This window comes from Sprattus sprattus, assembly GCF_963457725.1.
Source record: "Sprattus sprattus genome assembly, chromosome: 5".
Classification (NCBI taxonomy): Eukaryota; Metazoa; Chordata; class Actinopteri; order Clupeiformes; family Clupeidae; genus Sprattus; species Sprattus sprattus.
Window position 1 is genome coordinate 32,800,033 of NC_137924.1, and position 23,344 is coordinate 32,823,376.

General features: G+C 40.9%; 1 protein-coding gene across 1 annotated transcript; it reads right to left on the reverse strand.

Annotated features, from left to right (window-relative positions):
• Window positions 1-8,021: 8,021 nt before the first annotated feature.
• On the reverse strand, window positions 8,022-22,288 carry LOC308366138 (E3 ubiquitin-protein ligase TRIM35-like; the record flags this gene model as incomplete). The annotated part of the gene is made up of 9 exons (XM_080839774.1): window positions 8,022-8,572; window positions 9,365-9,483; window positions 9,569-9,591; window positions 10,580-10,810; window positions 11,109-11,204; window positions 11,573-11,962; window positions 16,749-16,979; window positions 21,317-21,412; window positions 21,908-22,288. The coding sequence occupies 9 exons, from the start codon at window positions 22,286-22,288 to the stop codon at window positions 8,022-8,024; spliced, it is 2,118 nt and encodes a 705-aa protein (XP_080695900.1).
• Window positions 22,289-23,344: the final 1,056 nt, after the last annotated feature.

The following is a 23,344-nucleotide window of genomic DNA, read 5'->3' on the forward strand; positions in this document are numbered from 1 at the left end:
TTCCATTTCTTAATGATGGATTGAACAGAATTTCAGGGGATGTTAAGTGCCTTGGACATTTTTTTGTATCCTTCCCCTGACCTATACTTTTCAATAACCTTTTCTCTGAGTTTCTTAGGGTGATCTGTGGTCTTCATGGTGTAACAGTAGCCAGGAATACTGATTACTGAATACTGACAAGTGAATGGACCTTCCAGACACAGGTGTCGTTATACTACAATCACTTGAGACACATTCACTGCACACTGACGCCCGACTCACATTGTTGCGTTGATGCAACGGACGGTGGAGGAGGAGTTTGGCGCATGGGGTTCTGTTGATAACGGAGACGTTATAGTGAGATTGACAGGTCAACAAACCAATCACGTCACTAGTAAGCTTTTACCCTGTGAGTAGTAGCATGCTAACCCTAACCCATCATTAGACAGTGTGCTCAGACACCTCGCAAATCCTATGATACGTATTTCTCAGTTACAATAAAGGGGTTTTTACATTGTACAGTGTCTATTTCTCGGTAACTTTTAAAAAATCTAACCAAAAAAAAGTCAAACAACCAACTTGTAGGTACAAATACGACCATCTACGGAGTTTGGCAGCCATGTTTTTTTTTTTGAGTTTGCCGCTCTGTAGACGTGAGCATATACGGGATATGATTGGCTAGTGCCTGTGCTGTCAGTTATGCATGAAAGGCAATATGATTGGCTGATGCATGCATTGCCTGTTGAAAAGTTGAACCTTCTTCAACTCTTGTCGCGAGCAAAGCATGAAACGCAACGCACGCGAACCAAACGGAGCCACAATTCAGTTCGGCAAAGGATGATGTCACCCCATGCAAAGTGAATGGGGATGCGTTAACCCTGACGCATCAACGCAGCAATGTGAGTCGGGCGTGATCCCCATTTCACTAATTGTGAGACTTTTAGCACCAATTGGCTGGACCTCTGTTGAATTAGGTCAGTCTATATAAAGGGGGTGAATACTTATTTTCATTACATATTTTTATTCTTTTTACATAACTGTGTAGAAATATGTTTTCACTTTGACATTAAAGAGAGCTATTTTGTGAATTTTTTTGTCCAAAAAGCCAACTTATATTGACCATGACTGATTTATAAAAGCCATAAAAGGGTAAAACATCCAAGGGGGTGAATACTTATGCAAGGTACTGTATGTGTGAATCATTTGTGAATACAGCTTTTTGTAGTTACGTATATTATATTCATTTTCTATGTGCACATGCAGTGACAACTTTCTGGGTGCTCTGCTTCGGCAGCTGCCTACTGTACAAAGTCATGTTGTAGAATCTCCCATTCAAGCTATTCAAGCAAGGAACGTGCTTTTAAAAAGAAGCTCAGTGCTCCTAACTCGCGCTAAAACCTTTTACGTAGGAGTAATTTCTTAAAAGTGATTCACAACGGCTCTGAGACCTACTCATACTAAGGATAATACCAACTCCTAAGCTTAAGATAAAAACTCCGTTGCTATGGATGACGTCGCTTCTCATGCACGAGTTTAGAAGGGGTGAGGACGGTGATTGGTTGTTGACAGGCTCTCTCATTAAAAACTCATTCGTGACGTCTCTCTAACAATCCCACTATATCGACTGAAAATAAGAGAATAACCTAGGCTTCAAATTAAGTCATATTAAATAGTTATGGTCAGTGCAGTTAGCAGAATGCACACGCATGATGACAAGTTTGTGCATCCAACGGGAATGACACTTTGCACGTTAAGAGAAATATAAAGCGATCAATATAAAATATGGCAATTGCATGTAATCAAGGCAGTAATAATTAAAGCACCCATCAAACTGTAAGGCTATTATATTTCCAGCCCTTGACCACTTCAAATATCAGCACATGCGGCCCTTTAAGCCCTCCAATCTTAATTGATCAAAGCGAAACGAACGTGAAACGTATAGCCTAAGCGAAAGCCTACTGGTCCCAGGACCAATAGCCACTGTCACCCCAGCGGCATCCAGCTGGTAAGTTCTCAAAAACCTGCTGCAGAGTCAGACCGCTCTCCGTTGAAATGCACAAGTCATCGGTACATCCAACTGTTGGAAGATGTGGGGTCTACAGGGCGTTGATAGTTTGATGAATTAAACGGCTGAATGATGTTTTAGACGAAGCCAAATAGGCTATCTTTATGTTTCCAAACATTTCACTTCGGGACACATCGTTGTTTAAAGGCGTCATTGCATCCCGCGCTAATTCTACGACAATATCAATACCTTCACGGTTTAAGCAATGTCTTTTATCAATTCCAAGTCGGCTGCAGCCATCTTACGATTTTTTGTGAATAGGTCTTAGTGACTTAGGAGTCCTCATGAGGAGTTTTAAGCTGTCCTAGACTTAGGTGCTACTTTTAGGGATAAAATATTTTGTGAATTGCTCTTAGTAAAAAAAAATTAGGAGTCCTACATTTAAGACTGACACGCCCATTATTTTTAGGAGTTTCTCCTAAATTCGCCACTTATGAGCTACTTTTAGCCCTAAGATTCTTTGTGAATACGGCCCCAGACTAACAGGCTCCAGACCTACTAAAGACCAGACTGACAGGCTCCAGACCTACTGAAGACCAGGGGCCGTATTCACAAAGCCTTTTATCTTACCACTAGGAGTGCTCCTAACTCGCGCTAAAACCTTTTACGTAGGAGTAATTTCTTAAAAGTGATTCACAACGGCACTGAGACCTACTCATACTAAGGATAATACCAACTCCTAAGCTTAAGATAAAAACTCCGTTGCTATGGATGACGTCGCTTCTCATGCACGAGTTTAGAAGGGGTGAGGACGGTGATTGGTTGTTGACAGGCTCTCTCATTAAAAACTCAGTCCTAACATCCCCCTAACGATCCCACTAAATAAACAGAAAATAAGAGAATAACCTAGGCTTCAAATGAAGTCATATTAAATAGTTATGGACAGTGCACTTAGCAGAATGCACACGCATGATGACAAGTTTGTGCATCCAACGAGAATGACGCTTTGCACGTTAAGAGAAAGAGAAATTGCCGAAAAAAACACGGAAATTGCATGAAATCAAAGAAGTAATAATTAAAGCACCCTACAAACTATGCGTGAGGCATGGGAGGACATATGTCTTAACATAAATGCTTCATTCCCTGCCGTGTGTCGCTCTGTCGATGACTGCGAGAAGCGGTGGTATGCGCTCCAGTCACAATGTAGGATGGAGATTGCGGAGTGGACTTTAAAAGAGCCGTCGCCGCTACAGGTATTGTGTCACCAAAATAGGCCTCATGCGTATACTTGCATGTTGTAGTTCAACTGTGCTCCCGGTTGTGGATTGAGGAAGGGTGTCAAAAGCCATGTCTTGCATGGATGGCCACTGTCACCCAACAAGTGGCATCAAGCAGGTACATGGTGCCGCTCAAAAAGCTGGCGCAGACCGCGCTCTCCATTAAAATGCGCAAATCGTGAGTAGATCCAGGCCACTTCGCAACAATATCCATGATTGTGAAATTTGGATCAAACACTATCTGTGTATTAATTGAATGTACCTTTTTGCGGTTTACAAAGACGTCCTCATCTCTGGATGGAGCAATTATTTTAATGTGTGTTCCATCGATGGCACCCACGACACCGGGCATTCCTGCAAACGCCATGAAATTGACCTTGATCCTTCGAAGTAGGCGATTGTCCAAAGGGAACCGGATAAACTGTTGTACAATGTGTGGTCTACAGAGTGCGGTGATAGTTTGATGAATGAATCGGCTTACTGATGATTGCGATATTCTGAAGTCGTCTGCGTTGCAAAGTTGCATTTTCCCCGTAGCCAAAAATTGTAATGTTATCAAACATTTAACTTCCGGACTGATTGGGTTGTTTCGGATAGTTGGAGACGTGATTGCATCCCGCACTAATTCTAGTAAAATGTTGATGCCTTCACGGTTTAAACGATATCTTCTCAACAATTCAGAGTCGTTCATTGTCTCCAACACGTTACGTCTGGCTTCAGCCATTTTAAGACTTTTTGTGAATAGGTCTTAGTGACTTAGGAGTCCTCATGAGGAGTTTTAAGCTGTCCTAGACTTAGGTGCTACTTTTAGGGATAAAATATTTTGTGAATTGCTCTTAGTAAAAAAAAATAGGAGTCCTAAATTTAAGACTGACACGCCCATTATTTTTAGGAGTTTCTCCTAAATTCGCCACTTATGAGCTACTTTTAGCCCTAAGATTCTTTGTGAATACGGCCCCAGACTGACAGGCTCCAGACCTACTAAAGACCAGACTGACAGGCTCCAGACCTACTGAAGACCAGACTGACAGGCTCCAGACCTACTAAAGTCTTGACCTACAGGTTCAGGATCTACTAAAGACCGGACCTACAGACTTAAGGCCAGTTTGAGACCAGATAAATTGTGGGACCCAAATACAGACCTTCAGATAATATCGGCAGAATAGAAAATATGAATGACACATAAGACCAGTGTTTTTGGTGAAGGACTTTAAAGTTTAAGACACTTACTATCACTCTGTAAAATGAAAAGGACATTTTATAAATACAGTGCCTTGCATAAGTATTCACCCCCTTGGATGTTTTACCCTTTTATTGCTTTTATAAATCAGTCATAGTCAATATAAGTTGGCTTTTTGGACAAAAAAATTCACAAAATAGCTCTCTTTAATGTCAAAGTGAAAACATATTTCTACACGGTAGAGCCACTGTTGAAAAAAAGGATCAACTACAGTTTGCCAAAAGGCATGCGGGAGTCTCCATGGTCAAGTGGAAGAAGGTTCTGTGGTTTGATGAGACCAAAGTGGAGCATTTTTTCAACAGTGGCTCTCTTCCATGAAGCTTTGATTGGTGAAGAACCAAGGCTACAGTGGTGGTATGCAGAGTCTCTCCCATACCAGCTGCTGAAGCTTGAAACTTCTTCAGAGTAGTCATAGGTGTCTTGGTGGCCTCTCTTACTAGTGTCCTTCTTGCATGGTCACTTAGTTTGTAAGGACGACCTGATCTAGGCAGATTTACACGTGCCATATTCCTTCCATTTCTTAATGATGGATTGAACAGAATTTCAGGGGATGTTAAGTGCCTTGGACATTTTTTTGTATCCTTCCCCTGACCTATACTTTTCAATAACCTTTTCTCTGAGTTTCTTAGGGTGATCTGTGGTCTTCATGGTGTAACAGTAGCCAGGAATACTGATTACTGAATACTGAATACTGACAAGTGAATGGACCTTCCAGACACAGGTGTCGTTATACTACAATCACTTGAGACACATTCACTGCACACTGATCCCCATTTCACTAATTGTGAGACTTTTAGCACCAATTGGCTGGACCTCTGTTGAATTAGGTCAGTCTATATAAAGGGGGTGAATACTTATTTTCATTACATATTTTTATTCTTTTTACATAACTGTGTAGAAATATGTTTTCACTTTGACATTAAAGAGAGCTATTTTGTGAATTTTTTTGTCCAAAAAGCCAACTTATATTGACCATGACTGATTTATAAAAGCCATAAAAGGGTAAAACATCCAAGGGGGTGAATACTTATGCAAGGTAATGTATGTGTGAATCATTTGTGAATACAGCTTTTTGTAGTTACGTATATTATATTCATTTTCTATGTGCACATGCAGTGACAACTTTCTGGGTGCTCTGCTTCGGCAGCTGCCTACTGTACAAAGTCATGTTGTAGAATCTCCCATTCAAGCTATTCAAGCAAGGAACGTGCTTTTAAAAAGAAGCTCAAAAGGTTTTATCTTTTAATTACGGCAAACTGAAATTAATTTAAATAAATAATGATATACATACATTTACTCATAATTTGAATATGTTCATATTTGTGGATATAGATAAAAAATTCATACAATCCAGTAACCTTATCCTTTTCAGTAAATAGCTTCATGTCTCTTCAGTCTTTCAGCAGTCCTGCGTGGGTTTATAATTTCCAGTCATACCTGCAGGCACTACTGTGCACCAGCCAGTAGGGGCACTGTTAGCATTCAGCACTAAACCTGATTTGCTGGATAAATACCCAGACTAAAGCCTTTCTTGCAATTTCTCCATGCTAAAAACAGACATCTATACAAATTAAATCGCTTAAAGTAGCATTCCGGATCCATTGCTAATCACTTTGCTAGCTCGATATGCTAGCGGCTAAAACTAACGAAATCTCTTGAAATGTGCTGACTGACATTATGACAAACTACTTAGTCAACAACTGCCCTAACACAGTCAAACATCAGGCAAGTGCCAAACAAGACAAAGCAAGATGGCAAATAAGCTACTTACTAGTTCGGCAGACAGTAAAACGCCCGGCGGCTTCAGGCAATCCTACATTTAGCAGTAATATGCCTATGGACCCTGGTATGGCAATGGCACAGTGGTGATTCTTCATATTAAAAGTCATTTTAGCGGCCAAATTCTTTTCAAGCTGTTACTGCTTATCCTAACCCTAATCCTGAAGTACAATTGTTGCATAATGATTCTTTAACAGAGGAATGTACGTCTCAGAATCAGTGCTCGTATTAGCCTCAGCTCTAAGTAGATGACATAAAACATGAAAAGACAATATTGGCCTATGCAATTCACTTCATTTTTATTTATATAGCAACAAAAAAACTATAAAATTGTCTCAAGGCGCATCATTCAAGAAAAAAAGGAATGAATCATACAATTGACAAGCCCATTCAAATTAATTGCTTTTATTCGTTTTTTTCTCATCAACGTTTGTTGTTAGTAAACTATGGTAAAATTCACCAACTTCGTTTGGTGTTTAGAAAAGAAATATCAGGATTATTCTCTTTAGAAAATCATGATGAATTAAACTGTACACTCAACACAACCCATACAGTTTAATTAGTTATGGCAGAAGCCACAGAACAGGTCATTCAGAAATCATAATGCTTGAGGACATTTTAACACCAGGAACAACTCATTATTAACCTGGCAAAAGGAAGTGACATCATCTCTTGCTATGCAGCTGTATTTTCACTGAGGCTCTAACTGGTAAATTGATCAATTGTCCCATTAGCCAGTTTAAATTACCAAGATGATTCAGGACAGGATATATCTGTTCGTCCCTGGTTGATCCGTGGCCAAACCATGTTGTTAATTAGAACCAAACTAAACGTATCAGGGCAAATGCGCGTGCCCGTCCTACGTCAAAAGGGGGAAGCGTCGATCACCAAAATCATGATTTTCTGATGGTACCCTGGCCACTAAACTCAAAGAAAGAGCCTCTTTTCTCTCCTCTGGCAAGCAGGAGATGATCATGAAAGCTCATGAAGAATACAAGACTATAATCATCGCAAAATCCAACACCTCCATAAGAGCAAGACAAGAAGCTGTGTATGGAGGGATATCTGTACATTAGTGTGTTCTGTGGGTAGAAGAGTCACTGAGATATCACAAGGTTGCTAGTTCGATTCCCCTCACCTCCTTACCAAGTGTAGTTTTACATTTCCTTGTAAGTCGCTTTGAATAAAAGCATCTGTTAAATGACTAAATGTAAATGTTTTAATAAGAATCGCAATAAATTGAAGCAGTGAAAATAAATTCTGTGTATTTCTCTCTATTCTTATCATCAGTCAACCTTAACAATTTTCTACAATAATGATATGCTATGGTGTACTAATAACACTGCATATATAATTATGAGTGCTTTGTTCGCCAACACTACAAAAATGTACCACTTGCTAAAAACGGCTAGGCTATTGCGTGTGGTGTTTGCAATAAATCTCTCGATATTGTATTGTAAATAAATGATTCCTTGACGGCTGAATCGGTAGCGCTCATACAAGAACTCATCATGATGGAATAATAGATATTGCGATCCCGAAGAACTCCCTTCCTATGAAGCGCCAATCAAACTTATATCGCTAATATTGCTATGGCGATTTATCCAAAGTTGCTTCCTCAAACCGAAAAGAGGGACTTATTATATATTATATTATTTCATCCTGAAAATTATCTTTGGTAACTTGAGGACATTTTTAACAACCAGAACAAGTTATTATTAACCTGGCAAAGGAAGTGACATCATATATTGCTATGCAGCTGTACTTTCACTGATGATCTCACTGGTAAGATCCTCAGAGGATAGAGTTTACAGCCAATAGCAAAGTATGGAAACACTAGCTCAGTAAAAGTGTGTGTGAGAGTGTGTAGCTGTGTGTTATTATCAGGGTCAGAGAATGACAGCTCTCCTCTGTCCCAGTCCAGCTGCACTCTGATCCTCTGGAGTTTCTGCTTCCCTGTGAGGAGAGTGTAGGGCTGTGGGGTAGAACGTGCTCTATATCTACCATTATTATAACACACATACCACAGTCCACTCAAGGTAGTAAAGTTTCCCTTCCTCTGATGAGACTCTGTCATCACACCCACATTCCACAATGGAATCTCTCCGACCTCCACATCCCAGCAGTGTGTCCCTGAGTTAAAGCCTTCAGAGCCCAGGACACTGGCATACTTATCAAATCTCTCTGGGTTATCAGGAAGCTGCTGCCTCTCAGTACTGTATGTCACACTGGTCAGATCCTCAGACAGGAGGAGACGTGGGTCTGCAGTGTTGGGATCCAGAGTCACAGGAGCTGCAGAGAGAAAGAACACACACAAATTTGCTGAACACTGAGTGATGTGTGATAAGGATGTGAATGATGGTCATTATTAATAGTGGTGTTACCAAGTGTAAAGGCAGGAGAAGTAGTAACAGTGAAATGCTCTTTAGTCATCAGTATGAAGGAATCATAGCTGAGCAGGAGTTTACTCACAGGGGGTGATCTGTCTGTTTGTCTGTCCGTCTAATGAAGCCCCTATCTACCTCATCTCTTTGCCAACAATCTCTTTGGTCTCTATTTTCATTATTAATAGTGATGTGGTGTGACCAAGTGTAATGGCAGGATGGCAATGAGACCATCCATCCATTGATCCATCTATCCATGTTTATCTTGAAGCTTCTCTCTACTTCTACTTTTTGATGTCTTTGCGGCATCAATTTCAAAACACATGGGGATGTTATCTAAATTCTAAATGTCTTGAAAAGTGTGTGTCAAATGTGCCTTCCATTCCACTCCATATGCATCTATCATGTAAAATCGTTTGATGTCTCGTTGATCCGTCGATTGATTCTCTGTCTGTGTCTGTGTGTCTGTCTCTCTGTGTCTGTCTCTCTGTGTCTGTGTCTGTGTGTCTCTGTCTCTCTGTGTCTGTCTCTCTGTGTCTGTGTCTGTCTCTCTGTGTCTGTCTCTCTGTGTCTGTCTCTCTGTGTCTGTCTCTCTGTGTCTGTCTCTCTGTGTCTGTCTCTCTGTGTCTGTCTCTCTGTGTCTGTCTCTCTGTGTCTCTGTGTCCGTCTCTGTGTCTCTGTCTCTGTGTGTGTCACTTACTGTATTGGACATTCTCCTGCATCTTCTCCCAGACTCTGAACTTCAGGTTATCCAGGTGTTTTGCTACATTGATCAGAGCTCCTGAAACCCTCTCTGGATCCTGCAGTGTGCACTGGGCTCTGGAATAACATTCAGGAGTCAGTGCTGCTGTGGGTTTGGGTTCAGAACCACAGAGAAGAGAGAGACAGGAGACAGATCACTCACCTCTCCACTGTGCTCTTGTAGTTCTGTAAAATGGCAAAGGGGAAATATTACCAAAATATTATCAAAATGATTGAACACTTCCTGCTGTTCTCAACAATGTATCTTAACAGCCAGAAATGTTGTCAACAAAACTATTAATCAGATGTTAAGATTCACTATACCAGGGGTCTCAAACTCAAATTACCCGGGGGCCGTTGAGCGTCCAGTCTGGTCAATGGGGGGGCATATTTTTTTGATCTGTTGGCTCGCCTACCACAATACTGTTGATAACACTTTTGAGTGTGGGAAATGTACCATGTGTGATCAGTGGCACAATGGTTAGTGATATTAAATAACAAGTCCCTGATCTGAGTTTCAATTTCTGAGCAATGCAAGACGCTCTTTGGATAAAGGTGTTTGTTATGGTGAATATATCCTTACTTGGGGTGTGGCGGATTTTACACAAGTCCTCTGTCACTTCAAACTGGTTGTTAACCAGCGGAAATAAATCGCAAGCTGAGCATTATCATTTATGTCAGTAGACTCGTCCAGAGCCACAGTATAAGCACTGAAACGTTTGCCTTGGACACACAGTTAGGTTTATATTCCAATAATGACTGCCGGACTATACATTTTCCTGGTAATTATTTGGTTTCTTGTCAAAACGATATAAGCCATTTTTCCAAAAGACCTATTTTAAATGATTTTGATGCCATTTTGTGACTCTTGCATAGTTCTTCACGCAAATATAACTTTAAAAAGTTTCAGGTGTTGCGTAGCAACCCATTACCTGCTAAATTCATTCACACGTTTGCATTACGTTAAGTGACTGGACTACTTGCGGAAAGATATGAAGGATGTGATTTAGAAGCACAAAACCCATCACCAATGGCAGCAGTACACATTGGGGTAGCACATTCAAATCAATCGAACTTTTTGCAACATTCTGAGGAGCCGGCGGGCCGGATGAAATCGCTTGACGGGCCGGGAGTTTGAGAACCCTGCATTAAACAGACAGTGGGTACTTCTCACCAGCAGGAATGTGATGTCATCAGCTCCCATTTCCTCCTCTATGGCTCTGATTGTGTCTGAAAGGGATGAGATCTCTCTGCTCATCTTCTCAATCTTCTCCTTCATCTTCTGACTCTTCTGCTTCTCTTCTTCCCTCAGTGCAGCTAACCTAGCCACCTCTTCATCTCGTAGAAACTGGTGAAGCTCCTCAAACTCCTTCTTGATCTGCTTCTCTGTGTGCTGGGTCTGAGTCTGAGTAGAATTATATCAACATCACACAAGGATAGTGTGTTTTCACACCTCCAAGGCTGCATTGGTTATGATAGATAAAAGCAACATAATAAAAGAATGTAATTCAATTCGAAAAAGTAGCAGTAAAAATGTGCATTTGGAAACTTGCGGTGAGTTCATTTTCTTAAAACAGTTTGTACAAAGTAGCGCACTAGGCTAAAAACACTAATTTCATCTCTGAAAAATGAATTATAATAAAAACTTCACCATCATATTAATAACAGTAGTAGTGTTGGACATCACAGTAACTCACACTTACCTTAATGTATTGAGCTGTTTTATCACAGACAAGCTTAGCTCTCTCAAAGGTCTTCAGCTTCTCCTGTAGAGGCTGCAGTTTGACCTTCAGCTCCTCCTAAATGAATGGATCACTTTAGTGTGCATGCATGCTAACACCATTATCATACAACAACTAATCATTATCCACAGACCTGAGAGTGTGTTTGTGTGCACACATATGTGTAATCATACTATACATTTGTTGTATGCAATCCTGTAAATATGGCTGAGACACACTTTTATTATTAAAGATGATTAAATCATCTCATTATCTGGCAGCAAGCTGGAACCTCACAGTATTGAGAATATTCTTTGGAGCTTGACAATAAAGTGAAAACTGTTTGTGTGAAGGAGGTCATAGGGAACAGTGGCCTCTACTGCAGAGAGGGGAGGACATGCAAGAAGGTGCTGCTATGCTGATAGTCGATGACCAAAGAGCCTTACCTTCATCTCAGATGCTGCTTCTCCAGTAGGACTGAAGCTGTGGTTTTTGTGTAATTTTGAGTCTCGACACACCAGGCACACAAGTTGTTGATCATCTAGACAGAGGAGCTCAAATTTCCTCTTGTGCCCTTTGCAGAACATTTGTGTATAATCTCTCTCCTGTACGAAGGTCTCACACAGGTTCCTTAAAGCCAGATTTGGAAGGGGGATATTCTTTGATAATGTCCTCCTGCAGACTGGACATTCTCTGGATTCTTTGGTTCCCCAGAACTGCTGCAGACAGGCTTTACAGAAGCTGTGAGCACAGGTCAAAATGACAGGATCCTTGAAGACATCACAGCACACATGACAGCAGAGATCCTCTTCTAGATTGGAGGCCATTTTCCAAGACTAAATGTTTTTCAAGTAAAAGCTTTCCTTTGTTTGGGCAGGTTGACACTCTTTACTTCCACTTTCACTGGTTTCATAAATCTACTGAGTCATTATTTTTGCTCAATCAGCAAGAATTCCAACCTCTCCAGGATTTGAATCACAAACACGAACACAGACACAAACACAAAGGTAGCGGACAAGACCTACGTCCGCGTAGTAGGGGTAAATAACTCTTCTCTGAAAGGCTGGATATCAAAGGCTCGGAGTCCCTAACCCCTAGGCCTACTAGTCTCAAGCCTAATCTGCCTTCAAGAAACAAATATAATAGTTTAGGCTTTAGGATTTGGTCGTGTCACGGTGATGACCTTTAGGACGGAATACAAGCATAAGTGTCTGTGTGTGCAACTTACCCTGTATTTCCCCTAACTACCATACTCTACGGGCAGAGGATGAGACGCCTCTTCTTCAGAGAAGATCAAGAACTTCACAGTATAAGCAATAGTTTAAAAGTTGAAAATGTGTTTTATTATACTAAATCAATTTGGAAAATAAAACAAATACTAAATGTATAGAAATATTTTGGTACCTCAAAATCACCCATGGGTTCACCTTTCACAGTTGTTATTCAAACATGTTTCCACTATTGTTGGCCAAGTTTCCTAAACCTGAGCGCTCAGATATGATTTAACATATGAATCTAAAGAAATTGGAATTAAACCCCTTTCATTCACCGTTTCAATGAAGATAACTTATATGGGATCAATGCATTAGCCTAAGCTATGATACCCTTACATTGACTTGAATGACATTTAAATGATGACATTCAGATTCTAAACAATGTAACTTTAGAGCAAACAAACAGCAGTCACCAAAGCCAATAGACAATTAATGTCACTGACCAGTGTCCTCTCACCCAATAGTTGTTTTAAACAGAAATGTTCCAAACAATAAGGCAAATACTCAGTTCAAAGCGGAAGTGTCCCTTAGGTTGTCCATTAGGGTTAGAAGTTACTTTAGGAGTTCTACGATTCAGCCCCGAGCAAAATACTCACATCTTGTTCAGACTCAGTCCATAGGAAAAAGGGCAAATGGTCAAAGCAAATAAGCTAGTTAAAAAATGTCTTTGCCTAGCATGTAACAAAGTGACAAATCAACAAACAAAACTCTTCTGTTGCATTCCGGGCGGAGTTATCTCTCCGTCGCATTTGCGGGTAAAACAATGGTTAGCCTACTCTTCACTATAGCATGCTTTTAAATATCACAAACTCATGTTAGTCCACCTCACGTCTTCCTTTTAGTTTTCACTCGGTCGCTGGAGCGTTGGAGCAGTCTCTGGTTGGCAGGGAACTGTCGAACTCAGCCGTGGGAAAGATCACAGAAGAGCGAACACAAATCAACGCGATTGTAACTTCTTTCCTTGCCCGGTGCACTGCTCCTCGTTATAGTCTTAAAGGCTTCGAACTGCAAAGGCCTGAAGGCAATCTATTTGCGTTGCTAACTTAAAACTATATTGTGTATTAAATCAATAGTTCAGTCTTCCAATTCTGCAGCCTGGCAGTTGCCCTCACGTCCTCAACGTTGCCCAGTCTCTGACTACTTCCTGTTTGGTTTTCACCTGTATTTCGAACCTGCTGATTGGCTACTGACTACACTCATAATAAATAAGTATAAAAGATAAGGAGGAAAAACAAAACATGTATATCTCTAATTTGCTACTCAAACACAAAGTATTCTTTGATATCACACAAATTCCCATATACCGGAGTAGTCGGACAGATAAGAGGTTGAAAAGAGCTTTACTACCTCATTCAGGAAAGGTGAGTTAGAGGGAGGGGTCTGGAAGAGCCAGTTCAGCCTCAGACTCCAAGACTGACTGAACTACAACTCCCAGGCATGAACAAACCTAATGTCAGTTTCTCTCTTCTATCCACACACATCGTGACTTTCCTACTGAATAATAAATGTTCACTCAGAGATCTGTTTGTGCTGTGAATGACCCCTATGTTACACACAATCACGTCACATGAGGAGTTTAGTTATGAACCAGCTTGGGGGTACAGCACTCACTCACTCACAGTATACAGTACTCTAGAGTCTAGACCTCCTGATACACACACAAAAACACACACAGACACACAAACATGCATGCGCACACACATTCACACACACACACACACACACACACACACACACACACACACACACACAAACACACACACACACACACACACACTCACACACACACACACACACACATTCACACAAAAACACCCTTACTTATGTACCACAAGGCATGAGAAATGTGGATGGATTAATTAATTCATGTGATTTAAAGCTAACTGGTGGTCTGGACAGGAACAGACTCAGTTGGCTTGAGAAATGTATAAGCTGTATGTATGTTTTGTGATTATAGGTTCATATGTTGGTAGATTCAGATGGGATTCATCGATTGGGGAAATCATAAATGGCACCAGAGAAACTATTTTAATGTTCTAAATTGTATCAAATATCCTACATTTTCCACCCCTCTTACTTTTTAATAACGGGTTTCTTCCAGGAATAGTGTTGCATATGTTTTTGCCATGGTTCAGTGGTTCAGCAGTAAGAACCATAGTGACGGTAATACAATAATAATGAAAACATCATATAAAAACGTAATACAATTGACAAGCCAGTTGAAGCAACTTTTATTTGATTTAAGTCATTAGTGTCTCTGTTTAAACAGTCCTAGGAGTCAGACTGACGCTCAAACTGTTCTGCTCCACTGTCTCATGGACCTCAGTTATTCAACAGATTGTAGGCAAGTAATTATCAACGTGTGTAGGAATATCATTTTGAATACATTTCTGTCCAGGATATATTATGTCCTTCAATTTGGAATATTAGCTTCAGATCATGTGACACCTCTGGATATTCTTAAGACAACTAACCATACAACCAAGTCATTCAGAATTAATAACGAATGGGAACATATTAACAGCGAGTCATCATTAACCTGACAAAGGGAAATTACATCACCTCTATCTGAACTGCTCTACTGAGGCCTTCACCGGTAAGATCTTCAAGGGAGAGATCTTACTGCCATTTAAGTATGGAAACACTCTCTCAGTGAAAGTGTGTGTGAAAGTGTGGAGATGTGTGTTATTATCAGGGTCAGAGAATGACAGCTCTCCTCTTTCCCAGTCTAGCTGCACTCTGATCCTCTGGATTTTCTGCTGCACTGTGAGGAGAGTGGAGGGCTGTGGTGGAGAACGTGCTTTATACTTGCCATCTTCATACCACACAAACCACCGTCCACTCATTTTGCGAAAGTTTCCCTTCCTCTGGAGAGACTCTGTCATCACACCCACATCCCACCATGTGTTCTCTCCAACCCCCACATCCCAGCAGTGTGTCCCTGAGTTAAAGCCCTCAGAGCCCAGGACACAGACACAGGTATCAAATCTCTCTGGGTTATCAGGAAGCTGATGTCTCTCATCACTGAGTCTCACACTGGTCAGATCCTCAGACAGAATGAGTTGTGGGTGTGCAGTTTTGGGATCCAGAGTCACAGGAGCTGCAGAGTGAGAAACACAAATGGTTTAGGTGGAAAAAGCACAAAAAAAGATACACACATATATAACCTAGAGGACATTATCTGTTTATGTATTTTTATCCATTGAACTATCAAAATAATCTGTCTTTGTCAGGCACATGGTGTATTTTGTGTGTGTGTGTGTGTGTGTTTGTGTGTATGTGTGTGTGTGTGTGTGTGTGTGTGTGTGTGTGTGTGTGTGTGTGTGTGTGTGTGTGTGTGTGTGTGTGTGTGTGTGTGTGTGTGTGTGTGTGTGTGTGCGTGCGTGTGTGTGAGAGAGAGAGAGATAGAAAGACAGAAATGCTAACTATACTCACTGTATTGAACAATCTCCTGCATCTTCTCCCAGACTCTGAACTTCAGGTTGCCCAGGTGTTTTGCCACATTGATCAGAGCTCCTGAAACCCTCTCTGGATCCTGCAGTGTGCACTGGGCTCTGGAATAACATTCAGGAGTCAGTGCTGCTGTGGGTTTGAGTTCAGAACCACAGAGAAGAGAGAGACAGGAGGCAGATCACTCACCTTTCCACTGTGCTCTTGTAGTTCTGGTAACAGAGGGTTGAAACATGAAACATAGTCAGTTTTGACACTAAAACTCATCTAAAAACATTAGACTAAGTGCAAAAGGAGTGTTGAACAATCTTCAGGACCAAACTACATTACAACACGCAAGCAGAAATTAAAATGGACATAAGTGGATTCTGAAAACTCCACATATCAGCAGGTCAATGTTTACACACTGACAGAAGTACATACTTTGGGCAAGTTGGTCTCGGACAAACCAGTCACACACAAACACAGACACAGACACAGACACACTCACACACACACACACACACACACACACACACACACACACACACACACACACACACACACACACACACACACATACATGCGTACACAGGCTCACTCACACAGAGACACATAAAAACACAACACAACAGGCATATTTGCATGCTGCATATAGTGTATATGATTTACTCACACACAGACAAATGCTAGCATACACACACACCATGTCCAGTACTTTTCATAATCACAATTTTCATGGCGATAGAAGGTAGATGAGCCTTTGCCATCAGTGTGTGAATGGGTAGATGTCTGAGGCATTTATCTGTAAAGCGCTTTGAGTGCTCAGTAGCAAAGCAGTATATAAATGCAGTCCATTTATAGCTAGTCAGTACAAATAGTGGTCAGGGTGATTGAGACACACACAGAGTGAACCTACCTGCAGGAAGAGAATATCATTAGCCTTCATCTTCTCTTCTATGGCTCTGATTGTGTCTGAAAGAGAAGAGTTCTCTCTGCTCATCTTCTCAATAGTCTCTTTCATCATCTGACTCTTCTGCTCCTCTTCCTCCCTCAGTGCAGCTATCCTGGCTGCCTCTTCATCTCGTATAAACTGGTGAAGCTCCTCAAACTCCTTTTTGATCTGCTTCTCTGTGTGCTTGGCCTGAGTCTGAGTACAATTGTATCATCACCACACAAGGACAGGGTGTTTCACAATTTTAACGCTTCATTGGTCAATAATAGATACAAGCAACATAATGAAAGCATGTAATTGAACTTAGACCAAGGCCTGTCATACTCTTTTAGGTAGTCTGAAATGCCTTGAAGTTTTTGTATATTTCACCTAACTTAAAACATTGATGCAAAAGTGGTTTAAAGGATTATATTCTAGAAGACCTCAGCAATAATAACATGAGAGTAAAAGGAATGTAGTAATATAAAAATATATAAGTGCTGTCAGTTAAATGCGTTATTAACGTTAATGCAAACCCATTTTAACGGCGTAATTTTTTTTTTATAGATTAACACACTTTTTGGCCTCGCAAACTACGTAGTAGGCTAACGTTACTGTTGGAGTGAATGGTGAGCGCGATACGGCGAAATGAATGATAAAAAGCTTTTAGAAGCTCATTTGTGCAAAAGAAGCAAGCTTCACTGTTGTCTGAAAATGTCAACAGGCAGCTGGCTGAAAGCAAAGAAGTAGTAGGCTTAACTTTTATTGGTAACTTAACTGTTACGGTTCATTGTTCCTGATATAAGAGGCCTGACTGCTATGTTGCCAGCAAACTTGAAAAGAATAAAATATTAAGCCATGGTTTAACAGCACTATAGAGTCCTTGTTTACCTGAAATCTGCACTTTATAATTTTATTTTGCACCGCCCTGTTTGGCAATGTTGTTTTTCAATAAGAGCCAATCCAATTTTCCATGTTGATAAGAGCATAAAAAAAAGAAGGGACATTAAGAATAGATAAAAAATTGCGATTAATCGCGATTCATTTTGAGTTAACACTCTAAGGTCCAAGGCCTTTTAGACTTTTCTAAGTTGTCTGACATGCCTTGATGTTTTTGTACATTTTGCTTAACTTAAAACATTGATGCACAAATGGAATATATGATTCTATTCTAGACGACCTCAGCAATAATATCATGTAAGTAAAAGGAATGTAGTAAAAAAAAGTTTAATTTAAATCAAATGTAAACATACCCTTGGAAAATCCTTGTTTCAGAGGTGCTCAGACTTTGTACATAAACACATTGTAAAGGTTTATTCACAAGACTTTTTATTTCTGAGCCTTGTAAACATAGGTGTTGGCTAAACACATGTTAGTTTAGCATTCAGAAAGTATGTCTTGTTTCACTACCACATATTTATAATTTCAGAGTGTCCTGTACCATTCCTAAATCTGTGCCCCTACAAATGCATATTGATGAGTTGGTGTGAACAAACCTGTGACACCTCTCGCAAAGACAAAGGCCATATCCTAATGGCCCTAGAATGTCTTTGTGGCCCAAACCCCCCGGAGTGAATCTTGCCACATCATGACCCAATGGAGATCACTGAATCACCATCTCCTTATCATATGAATAGCTGTCATTTGCTAATGGGTGGGTCCTTAGCAGCAGAAACCCCACTCAGATACTAGAAAGTGCAACACATCAGTTCTATTCCCCTGACAAAGTGCTTATTTATTTTAAAATTTTGAACTGTATATATTATAAAAGAAAAGGGTTCAATGTTTCCGTGGTTGTTCTTTTTATGTCTCTAAGACGAAAACTCGCGGAGCTTTACATTTTTTTTGACAAAAAAATAAAAATATCCCGTACGAGGGATATAGACCTTAGACAGTTAACTATGACATAAATGCGACTAATCGCGATAATATATTTCAATCATTTGACAGCACTAATATATATATATATTTAAATCAAACGTAAACATACCCTTACAAATACCTACTTACTGTAAAGAGGTTCCCAGACTTGTTACAAAACACATTGTAAAGATTTCTGACCAAGACTTTGGAACTCTAAACCTTGTAAACAAAGGTGTTTGCTATACATAGACGATTTTAGCATCCAGAAAGTGTGTGTGGTTTCACTGCTGAATATAAGCGTCTTTAGAGTAACCTTTTCTTCTCCAAAACTAGTGTCCCTACACAATGAATATTGATGAGTAAGGTGTAAACACTAGCCTGGGAACCAGCCGAACTTAGTCCCGCCCACAACATTTGAGGACGGGAAGTTCGGTCTGGCATTGCTCCGTTGGAACAGAAAATGTTCGGACAAATCAAATTGTCAGGGCGGGCTGTATACAATGATGGACAGATGATCAGCAGTAACGCCATCAACCTCGTCACCAAAGAGCGCTTGGTTTGAATACGTTTTCAACAAACATGGCTGCCGCTGGAGAGTTGAGTTTTCTGCCATCAAGTTTATTTTAGAAGACAGCGTATTCATTTTGAAAGAGGAACAGAGAAATGCGATCAAGGCTTTTGTCGACCGAAAAATATGTTTTTGCCTTCCTTCCTACGGAATTCGGTAAAAGTTGAATTGATCAGCTGGCCCTGGTCACATACTACGTTGCTCTGATTGGTTGTATGTCTATCCAATTGAGCGAATAGGCATTTTTTTTCCCTGGTTCGATTGAAACACGCCCCATAATCACAGCCCAATGGAACAGTATCAAACTCATATCCTGACTAGAATTATGAGTATGACAACGTCAGGCTATGTAAACACACCTGGGATTGCTCATGGCCCATCTATCAAAGAAAATGGCCGTTACGTAATGGTTCTGGAATGTCTTTGTGGCTATCTACCCCCCACATGTTTTCTTGTTACATCATGACGATCGCCAGATTACCATACCCTTATCATTTGTTAATGGGCGGGTCATTAGGAGCTGAAACCCAGGCCCGGTTCTGAAGGGGTAGCAACGGGAGCAATTGCACCCGGGCCCGTGTAGAGGGGGGCCCGTTCTCTTTGATCCTTTCTGATATACCGAGTGTGTCTCTAACAGCACAAGTTGACCCTGTGGCCTGTGCAACGCAATCTCCCTATTGGCTGTTAGCGATTTTTTTTTTTTTAAATGTATCAAAACACATGTATCACACCCCCCTCCCCCCGGGTGAAAATCGCGACGCAGGCTGGTTAGTTAGACGCGAGCCTCGCAGCCTGCATTCTATCAACGAATGTTACGAGATGAGGTTACTAAAATATTCTGCATGTCTACTCAGTTTAAGAAGTGCTTCCCAAGTAAAGGTTTGAAAAGAACTTCAAGCTTCAGACTTTCTGTTAGGGAAGCTGTTATCTATCTGCAGAGCAAATGTCAGGCTCATACAAAAACATTAACGTGAATTAATTGATGCTAATACCTAGCACGGTGTCTATAGGATTTCCCATATACGTTTGCATTAAGCTAACGTATTTTCTACCACAGTAAAACATGCAATACTATGTGATTGTTTTTAGAAAACGAATGTTACGTGATGAGATTACTAAAATGTAGTCTGCATGTCTGCTTGGTTTAACAGTGCTACCCAAGCAAAGGTTTGAAAAGAACTTCAAGCTTCAGACTTTCTGTTAGGGAAACAGCTTTCTATCTGCCAAGCAAATGACAACACGCGCAACCTTTGGGAGCATGAACTGCACTGAGTTTTTGCGCAACAATTAACCCCAACCTGAAGCAAGCAGCCGCCTTTAGTAGGCTAAAATGTCGGGACACAAATCCGGTTCGCTAAAGAGAAAGGAAAGTAAACGGAGGAGCGAAGGTACAAAAAAGGTACAGAAAATGCGAATTTATACATCTTGGCTGAGTAGGCCTAGTAGACAAATGGCAGAGGATACGGGCCCTGAGACAGATGTTGGCGCATCCACTAGACTGTCTGCGTTGGCTGTGTTGTCCATCGAAAACCGCACGGCAAGACAAGTGGATTACAGTGACATAATCGCAAGATTTGCTGCGGCCAAGACACGACGCATACAGTTTTAAGGTAGGGCAATGGGGAATCAAGACAGTCCGCTGCGGCTGCATGCTTCCAGTTTAGTTGTGTTGATGTTGTTTAATTGATCGGATTTAGACCAGGTTTTTTTTTTTTTGCGGTGGGGGGGGGGGGGGGGGGGGGGGTGGTCTGGCTGTGCGATGTTGCACCCGGGCCCAGAATAGCGCCGGACCGGGCCTGCTGAAACCTCACTCAGAGACTGAAATGTGTGCAAGCTTTTAGTTATTTTCTCCTTACAAAAGTGCTAATTTGAACTATAAATGTTTGAAAATAAGAAGATTCAAGGTTTCTGGGGATGGTATTTTTATGTCTCTAGGACACAAACCTGCGGAGCTTTAAAGGCAAAATGACAACGAGACCGTAATTCCTTATGTTGTTGTTTAGACTGTCAAAATGTTTAGACATGTTGTCAAGCATTTCCAGTCATTCTTCAACTATTAGGGAAACTCCACCATCATGTTCGTTACAGTAAAAGTGAGGGACATCACAGTAATCACACTAACCTTAATGTATTGAGTTGTTTTATCACAGGTGAGCTTATCTTCCTCAAAGGTCTTCAGCTTCTTCTGTAGAGGCTGCAGTTTGACCTTCAGCTCCTCCTAAATGAATGGATCACTTTAGTGTGGCGTGCATACTAACCCCATTATCATACAAAGACCAATCATTAACCATAGACCTGTGTGTGTGTGTGTGTGTGTGTGTGTGTGTGTGTGTGTGTGTGTGTGTGTGTGTGTGTGTGTGTGTGTCTCCTGCATACTAACTCCATTATCATTAACAACCAATCATGTACCACAGAGCTGAGTGTATGTGTGTGTGCGTGTGCACATATGTGTAAGTATACTGTAAAAATATTTTTTACAATCCTTTGAATATGGCTGAGACAAATTATTATTATTAAAGCTGATTAAATCATCTCATCATCTGAGCAGCAAGCTGGAACCTCACAGTGTTAAAAGTCTTCTTTAGGCCTTGACCATAAAGTGTTCACTGTTTGTGTGAAGGAGGTCATAGGCAACAGTGGCATCTACTGCAGAGAGGGCAGGACATGCAAGAAGGTGCTGCTATGCTGATAGTCGATGACCAAAGAGCCTTACCTTCATCTCAGATGCTGCTTCTCCAGTAGGACTGAAGCTGTGGTTTTTGTGTAATTTTGAGTCTCGACACACCAGGCACACAAGCTGTTGATCATCTAGACAGAGGAGTTCGAGTTTCCTAATGTGTTCTTTGCAGAGCATGTGTGTAGGATGTCTCTCATGTACGAAGGTCTCACACAGGTTCCTTAAAGCCAGATTTGGGAGGGGGGTGTTCTTTGATGACTTCCTCCTGCAGACTGGACATTCTCTGGATCCTTTGGTTCCCCAGAACTGCTGCAGACAGGCTTTACAGAAGCTGTGAGCACAGGTCAGGATGACAGGATCCTTAAAGACATCAGTGCACACAGGACAGGAGAAATCCTCTTCTAGCTTCGAAGCCATTTTCCAAATCCAAGTAAAAGCTTCCCTTTGGTTTTGGCAGGTTGACAATCTTTACTTCCACTACTAATGAGTCTCTTCAATATGTTTTTTCCCTCAATCATTAATAATTCCAACTTGTCTATTCCTTAATATTTTACCCAAAGATCCCCATGTACCGGAGTAGTCTGACAGGAACGAGATTGAAAAGGAGTGTCCGTCTGTCACCGAGCTTCACTTCCTCCTTCAGGAAAGCTGAGTCAGAAGGAAGGGTACAGAGATCTGTATGTGCTGTGAATGACCCCTATGTTATACACAATCACATCACATGAGGAGTTTAGTAATGAACCAGCCTGGATGTACAGCACTCACTCACTCACAGTATACAGTACTCTAGACCTCCTGATACACACATGCACGTGCGCACAGGCATTCCCACACACACACATGCACACGGACATGCACAGGCACACGGACACATACCCATGCCCTCGCCCACGCCCACACACACACACACGCCCGCGCACACACACACGCATACACGCACGTACTCATGCACACTCACACTCACACTCACACACATTCATCTAACCTAATGCAAATGTGGATGGATTCATTAATCAATTAATTGAATTTATAGTGTACTGGTGTGTGCTGTGTTGTCAATTCACACAATTAGTTTTGATTTAGACTATTTTCCTTTGTAAGAATATCTCCTGTGCTTTCCTATCTTTTATTTTCAACCTTTAACCTTACCCTTCTTACCACAAAACCTCATGAATATGAATTGGACATTTGAACTTTGTGTGTGTGTGTGTGTGTGTGTGTACTTGTACTTAATAATTTGTATTTATAATAATACACGGGTGTTAGTTGCTCAGTTTTGCACTTAATACACTTTATTCATAATAAATGTATTTATATAGCACCTTTCAAAACATATACACCGTGTGCTTCCCAAGACATGTTACAGCAACTGCACATAGGCCAACACAAATATAAAGACACACCATCGATTGAAGAGAACCCAATAAAATGCCTGGGCAAGTGGTATGATTCATCCCTCAAGGACAGAGGCAG